This window comes from Cydia splendana, chromosome Z, assembly GCF_910591565.1.
Source record: "Cydia splendana chromosome Z, ilCydSple1.2, whole genome shotgun sequence".
NCBI classification, from domain to species: Eukaryota; Metazoa; Arthropoda; class Insecta; order Lepidoptera; family Tortricidae; genus Cydia; species Cydia splendana.
Window position 1 is genome coordinate 21,850,513 of NC_085987.1, and position 12,066 is coordinate 21,862,578.

General features: G+C 38.4%; 1 protein-coding gene across 1 annotated transcript in view; it reads left to right on the plus strand.

The window, feature by feature from the left end:
• The window catches only part of LOC134805209 (actin nucleation-promoting factor WASL-like), a 32,272-nt gene extending 21,886 nt beyond the window's left edge, over positions 1-10,386 (plus strand). The window contains exons 8-11 of the mRNA XM_063778518.1: positions 755-850; positions 6,355-6,566; positions 8,675-8,761; positions 9,729-10,386. Coding sequence (XP_063634588.1) covers positions 755-850; positions 6,355-6,566; positions 8,675-8,761; positions 9,729-9,899 — 566 coding nt within the window. The 3' untranslated portion in view covers positions 9,900-10,386. The remainder of the gene's footprint in view (positions 1-754; positions 851-6,354; positions 6,567-8,674; positions 8,762-9,728) is intronic.
• Positions 10,387-12,066: the final 1,680 nt, after the last annotated feature.

Here is a 12,066-nt window from a genome sequence, read left to right on the forward strand (position 1 = left end):
CGGCGAGGGCTGCTCTCCTTCCGCGCCTCGGATTACGTAATTACTCTCTAGGGGTAGGACAGACAAGACCACGTGGATAGTGGGTGTTCTGATTCGATTTTGGGTGATTGAGATTTTGGTGGCCGTGAGGATGGTGGTGTGGTATAAAAGTTAATATAAATTGATAAAACAGAAAACCATGGTCACCCTCAGACAACCATCACGTTTACGTTGACACTATTGAGCACACTAAAAGTTTGCCTTCGGCAATTTACAAACGTGAAATCGTTTGTAAAATGACGACGCCGTTTGTGAAATGCCGAATCTTACAATTTGCCTGCGACATATACGCTACCTTAATGTTTAGTTTAATAGGTAATATAAGGTCGTGTACACTTTTTTGGCGCTCTACCTCTACCGATGTTAGAAAGATGAACACACACAGTTTTGATTCAAGGATTGCTACTGTAGAGGATCGTCATTACGGAATATGCAATAACCAGTTATAAAATCGGTTAAGACCGAAAAATAACCGTAACCGATGTTTTCAAGAACCGGTTTGCTTTGGGATAATTGCTATACCAACAATCTCTACAATATAGTATTGTAAACTGAAATAATTTTTTTTTTATGTAATAGTTATTGAAAATAATTTAATTTGTTCTAATACTTTTAATAGTAATAATAAGTATTGAGGAAAACAGTGTTTTGGATGTAGCTTTTGGAAACGTGGAGAAAACGGGCCTTGTCCTAATATAGAGCGTGTGTTGTGCAGCTTCACGTGCGCCCCCGCCGCCGCCGGCGCGCGCCGTGCCGCCGCCGCCGCCGCCCGCCGTCTCCCGCAACCCGCCGCCGCCGAGACCCATTCAGCGTAAGTGTACAATACCAGTGTCTTAATTTGTACGATGAAGCCAAATTAAGAAATAGTATAACTAGTCGGGAAAGCCGACTATCCGGCCACATTTGTAGTCGGCGATTAGTCGGCGACTAGTCGGTTAAAATGGCCGATTAGTCGGCACTTTATTAGTGCAAGAAAAACAGAAAAAAAAGAAATCGACAGGCAATATTTACCATATGTTTTATGTCTATTTTACTAAAATACCTATTCAGAGTGCATACGAAAACTTTTGTTCATATAATTGACCGTTTGATCGTTAACGCATGTTGGTTAGGGTGGAGCGTCGTAGTATGGAAAAAAATTAAAATTTGATTATTGATGTGGAACCGGTACCAAAAGTTGCAGTTTGTCATGTAGATTATAGTAATTATATCAAGTTTCAAAATCAACACTACTTTTAGCCCTCTACTCAGCCGCTAAAGAAATTAATAAAGGTAAATTTTCATAAATTATTAAAATATACTATTTCACTAATATGTGTACATTTTATTGAAATTATATAATACTTAATAAGCGTATAATAAGTTATTACCAAAATTTTAGTGCATTTTTCAATATTTATGAAATAATATAATTTCAATTTTTCATATTAAACAGCAATTTCATGCAAAACAAGGAAAATGCTCCAGTGTAAAAAAATTATATGAGTTATTTTTTTTAGACAGTGTTGTGTCAAAGTAAAGATGTTATTGATTACGAAAAGTATCATTTTACTGCAAAAAAAGGGTTACTTATATGTTTAAATAAGCGTCAAATTTCGCCCTTCGGCGTCGCTTACGCCCTTTTTGGGTCATGTTCACACGTTTGTTAGGCATATATATACTTATATTAGTATTCTTTTTATTATCTTATCATGTTCAAAATAGTGAAAACTATTCTTTCGATTCGATATTCGATTCTGTTATGGGTTGCAAACTCCAATTTGTGCACAATATCCGGGTTAAAGGGCATTTTCCATAAAACCCCTATGTACGTGGTTTTACCGTGTCATAAAAATATACGTTATAAACAAAAATAAGTATAGGAATCGAGTATATCTATAAGAAAAATATGTTATTTAATGAAATAAACTTGTTATAAAAAAAATAAGCATAAATTAAATTTATTAAAAATATATACATATATTGCTATACAGTGTGTAAGTCTAATACGGGCGAATCTCTTAACGGTGGTTAGTATAGGACAAAGTAAAGGTAATTAGATAACATTTACTTAAAGTTGCAACAATAATTTTGTCCATACAAAATAATTCAGCCCGCAATGTAATGCAAACACACTCACGTTAAACGCTCGTTGACAGTTACTTTCAAAAACTCCTATTGCGTATGTAATGTCATTAACTGTCATGGGTGGGTAAATAATAAATAAGTATGATGTTTTTTATCTGACGAAATGACTATATCTAGTTTAAAATCAAATTACATCAAAAAATCTTATTAAAGCAATCATTTATTTTAATAACGACCCATTGAAATTACAACTGAAATGTACTGAAGTTGCTGAAATACTTCTAAAGAAAACCAACTAAAAAAGAAAACTAAAAAACACAATTTACAACAATACAAATTCTGAGAAACCTGAGTTTAGTTTTGCCGGTTTCGCCGCAAATACCTATTCTCGATGTGCCTTCCTTGTATTTCAGAACAGGTTTCGCAACGACGTTTGATTGACTCCATAAAATAACAACTCGTATTAAATCGTCTTCCTGCATCCCTTGTACTACTTTCAGGATTAAGTGCAAAATGGCGAAGGATTGTGTCTTGCAATGGAACTGGAAGCTCATCGTGAATAGCTGCTCCCTCCACCCTTCCAGTTACGGGCAATCCTTCGCGAGCTCGCTGTATCGCGTTTACAATTACTCGAGCGTTTCTTGGTACAACCCGATGAGGGAATCGCTCTCTGTACACAGCGAGCGCTCGATGACCATTTTGTAGTGTTTCACCGTAAATTAAAATCATGTCCATTAATTCAGGAGCAGTAAAAGTTGTTAAACGAGGCATTTTTATAACATACGATTACTTTTGAATCGAAAGACTGACATTGTCAAATCAGAGTTGAAATAAAATAAGAAACTTGCAATTCCACCAAAGAGTTTGCCACGTTTTCACACAATGTACCAATAGACCGGGAGATAGTGACACATTTTACTGGGTCATTTGTACCAGTATGGCGGTTCGTCAGGGGTCTAAGCATGTAATGAAGGAAAGAAAAATGATGGTCATAGCGCTGGTACCGGCGGCCCAATCGCGTGGGCGTTAGTCGAACGTGTCGGATAAAATACGAGTGTCGAACGATTTGTTCCACAAAAATCCTCGTATTTTCCGATAGTCCATAAAAAAGAAGTAGGCGGTAGCGTAATGCCATACTTCTCCGGTGTGACTTACAGCCCGCCATACTGAGGCGAACACATTAATTAAAAAAAAACAATTCAACCATTTGTGCCAAGCTAATTTTTGCACAGGTGATCATCGTCGAGCAGCCATTCATGGACATCACCATGCCATACTCTTCGGACGGTTCCAAATGGCCGCCATACCGCCGCAAGGGAGTTAATTTTTTTTTTTTTGTTAAACGATTTGTACCAGTATTGCATTTAAATTTTTGGAAAGTATTTGATAAAATGTGACCGTTATTATAATTGCCATACTTATAGTAGGGGGATAAAGTGCTGCCATACTTGAAAAACTTATTTAATCGACACGTTTCAAAAATACGACTATGTATACGTAAAATAATTTTTTACAGCATGGCATCATCATATTCTGTTTATTTGGATACAATTGTACCTAAAAAAATATATTTCAGATTATAACTACGGGGCGGACGACTGTGAGACTTAAGCCAAGACTTAAAACAAAAAACAATTTTTTGACGATTTGTACCAGTATGGCATTTGGATTTTTGGAAATTATATGATGCAATGTGACCATTATTATATTTGCCATACTTCTAATAGGGGGAAAAAGGGGCACCATACTTGAAATAAAAAAAAAATATTGTACACATTTGCCACCTCCTACAGGTATGGCATTATGAGATTTCCATTTATGATCACACAGAAAGTCTTGAAAAAAAATTACAAGATGGTACAAATCGTTTAGCAATAAAAAAAAAATTAACTCCTTTGCGGCGGTATGGCGGCCATTTGGAACCATCCGAAAAGTATGGCATGGTGATGTCCATGAATGGCTGCTCGACGATGATCACCTGTGCAAAAATTAGCTTGGCACAAATGATTTAATTGTTTTTTTTTAATTAATGTGTTCGCCTCAGTATGGCGGGCTGTAAGTCACACCGGAGAAGTATGGCATTACGCTACCGTCTACTTCTTTTTTATGGACTATCGAATAATACGAGGATTTTTGTGGAACAAATCGTTCGACACTCGTATTTTATCCGACACGTTCGACTAACGCCCACGCGATTGGGCCGCCGGTACCAGCGCTATGACCATCATTTTTATTTCGTTCTTTACGTACTTAGACCCCTGACGAACCGCCATACTGGTACAAATGACCCAGTAAAATGTGTCACTATCTCCCGGTCTACAAGTTTTGTGGTGTTTAGACGGTTTAGTTAATTCTCGAAATAATTTTGGTAATAACTGTACAACTATTAGGCGGGCCGTATACTTATTTTCCGCCATCCTGGTATAAAAAATCAGGCAAATTAAATACGAAATGAATACACAATAATCACTTATGAGATACTGATATTAAATGAATTTTCAAAAAAGGTGTGATATCAAAGGTGTTTGTCTATTGCTCAGATTAGAAATAATCACGTCAAGTGCTGTTAGCGTAACTGATTAAAATGAAGTCAGTTTCTTGTTGATAAACATGATAAATAAATAAGATTTAATATCTCTTAACACGCCTAGTAGTACTTTAATCTACCAAAATAACTACAAAACATTAAACGCAGTGTAATGCTAACATGTATTGTGAATGTTCCTCCAGATAGGTAAGTTTGTAAATGCTATTGTTGTATTGCTAATGAACATTTGACATTTCGGTACCGCAACCATGTTTACAGTACATTGCTGCTGAGAAATTTTAAAAAGTTAATTATGGGCTCGTAATGAACTGCAACTTAAAAAAACCTTTTACTTCATGATTACACTAATGAATACTATGTCCGATTTAATTTATCGCCCGTATTAGACTTACACACTGTATATAATCGAATAGTAGAGGGCTAAAAGTATATACCAATATATTTTTTATTTTTTTCCCTTAAATAATAAAAAATTAGTCAACCTTTTAGAGGGGTTCCATTGCTACATTCAAGAATTTTGGATTTCGCTCCACCCTAATGTTGGTGGGATGGTGTTTTCCCCTACAGGTCGATCTCAACTGATTCTCGTGTAATTTCATGGGCAAGTTCGATAGTTAAATAATATTATTATTATTCAGTAGTAGCTTTTGCCCGCGACTTTGTCTGCGTGGAATTAGTGACAGCAGCTTAAGTAGGTATAGTGCCTGGATATAATGCTAATAGTAATCATTCAATTCGCAGCAATGCGCTACTTCAATTATTAGGCAATTCATTAACTCTTTCAATTCCACCTTCCTTTGCACTCTCTTCAGGGATGATTTCCGACATAAAAACTATCCTATGTCCTTCCCCGGGACTCTTCCCGGGGAACTATCTCTATACCAAATTTCAACTAAATCGGTTCAGCGGCTTAAGCGTGAAGAAGTAACAGACAGACAGACAGACCGACACATTTTCACCTTTATATTATATATATGGTATGGATTTGTTTTTTTTAATGGTGGAGCCATGGCGAACTATTAATGTTATTGCAAAATTTAGAGACTTAGTCAGTGCACGTTGATCGTAAAGACGCTGACCACAGGGGATAGGTTCTTAACTGGCGACTACGTACGGGAAATAGAGCCTTGGAAATACCTCCTACAAGCTGTACGGACGGTCTGCTCAGGATCGCATAATAAAAGAAAGACAGAAATTGAACGAGGATTCTTGTGATAGGTCTTTGAAGCTGTAGAGAACACCTTTTAGCCAAGCTAATATGATGAATAGCGCGACCAAAGGAGTAAAAGTATTGTTTTTCACCTGAACTTATACGAAACTAATGATCTGGCCGACTAGTCTACTAGTCGGCCGACTAATCGGCCATTCGAGCGCCGATTAGTCGGCTAGTCGGCCAAATCAATAGTCGGTACATCACTAATTTTAACCTTTTGTAAATCCAATCGTATTACTTAAAAAAGTACATACCTTAAGCAGGCGTGGTTCACTCCGCGATTTCGTCGCTTTGCTACAGGTAGCTAAAACGACATCCGTTCGACCCCAATTTTGGGGTTTGTCATTAAGCCGCGCGTGGCGCTGTCGCCACCTAGCGGCCATATCTGTGCTGATCGTGACAGACGCGTTTTGTTAGAGAGTGAGTCTTCTGTACCTAGTACTATTATTTATTCTGTGCCTTAAGGTGGTAACTGTGTGTGTTTTAGCGCCGTCGAGTGGTCCACCGGCGGTGCCGCCGCCGCCGCCGCCGATGCAGCCGCCGGCAGGCGCGCCGCCGCCTCCGCCGCCGCCCGCGCCTCCCGCGCCCCCCGCGCCGCCCGCGCCGCCTGCACCGCCTGGCCCGCCAGACGCTGCGGTGCCACTTGACGTAAGAGCCGCGCTCATGGAAAGCATTCGCAGTGGAAACAAGGCTTTAAAGGTGATTTTTATTTTTAATGCATACTATAGTTCCTACATGATAATAGCTCGATCGATATATCGGTGCGACCGAAATCTCACAAATATCTGGACACCACTCTTGTTAAGGCGTTGGAATGTGTGTTCAGATCAAATATTTTTGATTACCGCGGTTCAAATAACAAGTGGGATATTGTTATATATGGTTTCGAGCGGGTGATGGGAGTAGAAGTCAAACACCTTATGTGTGATAGTATAAGAACGTATATTCTCTAAATGCCTGCCTATATATACACGTTAGGTTGCGCTGACACAAACAATATGCGTTTTATGTCGCAGTAAACCAAAGCGTTACTGCTAAACACTAAAACTGGCTAATCGCCATATTACACGGTCGCTCCAGTATATCTGATGCCGATTGTACTTATAGACTCCTACTTCTACGTGTACTTACGACTGAACTTATTAACTTATTATAATTTTATAAATACAGGGTGGAAAGGCACGACGATCCTTCCCGGAAGTATTAGGTCGTTTAAGTGATACAGAGACTATTGGTAATGGTAAGAATCGTTAATTGAGTAAAAAATAAAAATTGCAAAAATACTACTTTTTAACTGTGGTGATAACCCTATAGCATGTGCACATGACGGCTAGATTAAGGATCTCCGTCGGGAAAGCTCGGGACTTTACACTTTTTTCCGATCGTTGACAGTATCGCAATGATGTATGAATGACGCATAAATGTCAAGTAAATCAAATGCATGCAAAAATATTACAAACAATTTTATTACTTTCTTAGATAATTACTTTTTTCCAATATTTAATACTATCTTCTTTTCACATACGGTGTTCAAATGTACCTCCGTGTATTACAACGCCGCCGCAGCCCGTACCCGAGTATGTCGATGCACATGCGATATAGTGTATGCTCTTCGTCATTTATCCTCCGCAGAAAGCACCAATTAGCCTTTGTCTCATTTCGTCCGCAGTTTCACATTCCGTTTGGTTTGGTACACCATATCTTTTACACAGCCCCACAAATTTAAATAGCCACGAGCATCTAACATTTTTATTTGAAGAATATGACATTCAATAAGTATTAGTTCAATGAAAATTTAATTTCAAACATCAGACGTCTTGTCTATTTCCTACCACGCAAGAAGGTTTGTTAGTTTGGTATTGAAGAAGTATTTATTCTTGATTTATTCTTAGTATTTCATTTTTGCAAGTTCATTTGGTGCAACTAACACAACCTACATGTAATTTTTTATTATTTTAAATAGTTTCCAATTATTCGAAAATAATTTTGTGAAACGTGTTAAGAAACTAAAACCTTTTTATCAGTCAAGGAAACCAGAGATATTTATAAGACGATTGCGTACTTTTGAGTGGTTGTCAATGTCACCATTTGAACTGTCGTTGTAAACAATGTTGTGGTTAGTATTATTAATATTAAGGAATAACATAACTATTTCATTCAAGTATTGAACAAGTGGAACCACTAAGAAAGCGAAAATCCTGCAATGATTCTTACCGTGCTGTAAGCAGATCTAAAAATGGTTAGATGGCAACAAATTAGCATAATTTCCTGTCGAATACTGATTGTTTACAAGTAAGTTCATTGACCCTGTCACCTGTTAGGGTTAGAACAAAGTAGTTTTTTGCGTGGATGTTTAAAAGGTCATAATTTAGAAACGGTTGCCCATATTAACATAGTTTCTATGGAGAAAATATAGAGCTTAGGCTAAACTATCTCCCATTTCCGGAAAGGATCGTCGTGCCTTTCCACCCTGTATATTTTAAAATGCAATATTATAGACACCAAAATTATCCTAAAACAGTTGTTATTGTTACAATAAAGTTTCATGCTTTGAAACAGAAATCACGTTGAACGAAACGTCTAAGGTCTTCGCTGTCGTGATTGTTCTTCGTTATGTTTAGTGAAAATGTGTGGGGAGTTGTATTTTATATATGTTTATACTTATATTGTTAATAATTCCATCAACAACCGGTCAAACGACAAATGAGGAACAATTTAATTGAAAACAATAAGTTTACGTTATAAAGTGTGAACTATAAAATTTCGCGTTTGTATACCATTGTAACTGTGTTGGAAATTGGTTGCAGCACGTGGAAGCCGGGTCCAAGCCGCCCGCAGAGGACAACCGGAGCAACCTGCTCAGCGAGATCCGACAGGGAGTCGAGTTGCGATCCGTGAGTACCTGGCGGACTATCGCCGCTAGAGATGAGCAAAACGCTTCACTGTACTGAAAAGATTGATTCATATCTTTCGCTCGCGATGATATATATCACTCATTTCGCTCACTTCGCTCCGTGGATCAATAGACTATATTGTTTAAGAGTGAGTAGAGGGAAATGCCAATCAATCAGATACACATAGCCATAAGTGCGACCAAGATGGCGAATCACGCGATACGATCACGCCATGTTTTACTGACACCCTCCGAATTCTTCCTAATCGCTCCGAAACCTATTCGCATCGTCTCACTCGCTTCTCGCTCGTCACGCTCGGTCGGCTCATTCGAATCATGAGTGAGAAAGAACGCGCAAGCAACACTGAGATAGATGAGCGACTGAGCGAGTTAAATCATCAGTGAGTTTAAGAGTGAGCGAGTTCAATCAAAAGATATAGTTCATTTAAATCACTCTCTCGTGAACGACACATGTCTAATCACCGCTATCGCACTAGTCATACTCATCATCGTCTTTAGGTACATACACATACATGATACAACATGTAAAACAAGTGTAATGGCAATGTATAGTTGGCTATAAATCACTTTCCAAAGCACTTGATCGTAGAATTGCTCGCTGTTTTAAGAGGAAAGGGGACGGCCGCTTCTCGTCGATTTCGATGTAAACGTAGTCCCATTTGAACCGCTCGTGCGCGAGTCCGACTCGCACTTGGCCGGTTTTTTTTTTGTTCGTACTTGGACTACACGGCATAAATCGGTGTACACTGTTGACAGCATGGAAAATATTTTTACATAATTTGATGTACATTAACCATAGCTGTAAATGCTAAAATCTATATAATCTCTGGACCTACCACAAACAACTCTGTTTGTCTATTTGCTTGTCTAACGTTTGAATATGCAAGACAGGTAGGAGGCCCTCTGGTGATGAACGGCCGTCTTAAGGTGTGTTGTTGGTTGTGCAGGTGCAGGCGTCGCGGCCGGCGAGCAACGGTGCGGAGCCAACGGCGGGCACGGGCGGCGCCTCGGGCCTGGCCGTGGCGCTGCGCCGCGCGCTGGACGAGCGCTCGCGCGTCATCCACTCCTCCGACTCCGACGATAGCGAGCCCGCCACCAGCGACGACGATTGGGATTAACCGCACTATGACACCGACTCGCTCTCTCCTCCCTCCTTACACACATTTCATATTTATTTTTACATTATACTTTTACTTCCTGAAATTTTGGCACACATCTAACAGTCTCTTCTTCTTCAAAGAGCTTTAATTAAAACGTAAGAATTCTACAGTCTACGTACATGTTAGGCTCAGGTGGTCAAGTGGCACCTTGTTGTACAAATACCGCGAAGTTAACCGAGTGTAGATAAGGACCACAAAACGTCATAACTTTGGCATTTAATTAAAATCTTCTTCCTCGTGGTAATGTACTATATTACAGTGTTTTCTTTTTAAGCTCCTTTTTAGTGTTCCGCCCAAAACTTTGATCGCGGAACACTTATTTACCATGTAACTCTTTTGCCTAATCTTCTTAATAACTGACTGACATTCACACTGGCTTTATACCTCCCAATTTATTCGACTTAATGTTAAAATAAAATATGAATATTGTAGGCGCCACTATACCAATTCTGGTGTCATAATCATGTTGTGGTGGTGGTTGTATTGACAGCCATGCCACGCTTTGAAGGTTTACTTGCATTTGGTTAGCATCAAGTAATAGAAGTCATATCAGGCAATCGGTTTGTATGTAGGTAGAGGTAAACTGTATGTATATTGAATGTGTATATAATGTTCTTAATTGTAGAAAATTGACTGACAAAACGATGGTGATTTTATGATTATAGCATTTTTGTCATACATACGTTTGTTTCCAGTTTTTGGTTAGTAAATTGTCTTTTGTATTTGACTGTAACGAACCGGAATGAACGAAAAGAAGACGAATAATAATATTAACACCACAAATTGACTATATATTGACATATTGGTAATAATATTCTATCAGTCCAATATCAAAACACGTATAAAAAAAATAGGTTGGACATAACCAGAACGCGGGGACCGTTAGAAATATCTATTTTAATTTCCATGTGTGACCTCCATCTATGGCCACGACGTGATCACAAACTGGAAGTAAGCGCACTGTACCTGATATAGGTGTCGCACAACAGAGAGAGGCCACGGCACCAGAGATGTCGTAAAGTGTAGGTCTCTACACCGTTATTTTGAACTTTTAATTCTCTTGCATACTATTTTGCACCTGTGTCCCTGATATTAATAATTGGTTCCATTCGCCTCTCTCTAAATCGCGAGACCTATGATAATAATCTAGATATTTTAGATTTATTAACTTAAATTGTTATACAATCAACACGCCTAAAAACCCTAACTAATATAATTTGTTTTGGGCGTGTTGGTGATATACATTTACATGCACTTAACGCACTGTTGGACAGTCCATCTATGGGCGTTCACTATATAGTTTGTAACTGCGCTCTATTGATGGTCCTGTTCAGCAATGTATTAACGTTAAGCTTCTGGACAAAATGTTAGGACCCTATGAGGGATAAACCTGTCTACAGATTTGTGATCGTGACTGTACGTGATACGAGTACATAGTCAGTATAGGTAGCCAGCAGGACCAGATAAGAGTATTGAGATGTTTTAATAATTATGTGAAGGCACACTGAACGCAATACAAATTGCAAATATACACCCAGTAATAGTATTCCAGGTAGATCTGGAAAACAATTTTCCAACTGATCTGATTATACGATTTAAAACAAACTTATACAGTCAGCAGTAGTTATGAGAATAAAAATTCTCAAGCCGTTTCTGCATGACAGTTATTTTGCGCAGATATTTTCGTCACTTCGTTTGATTCTCGTAGTCACTTCCACTGCTAACTGCAGTGTCTAGCTTGGTCCCACCAGAAGAAATTAAAGCGCAACGCTGCTACCCTATTGTAGTCACCGTATTCGTAAATCACGGTCACTGTCGACGCTGCGCTGCATAAAACAGCTTCTTATAAAAATCCTAAAAAGTGACTTACGAGGTTTTTTATTTAGCAGGTGCAACCATACAATATATTATAGTCAATAACAATATACTTAATTGTTATAATTTTAGTCGGCAACCATAGTCATTTTATGGTTTTAGTTAAGAAAATATCTTAAATATTATTTACTAGTTTAGTTTATTATAAACGTGTCGATAGCACTACCTATAAACACCATTAACCCATTCATGGCCACGAACCGCTGAACGTACACAATACGCCGGGCCACCATACAAACCGTTTTTAGCT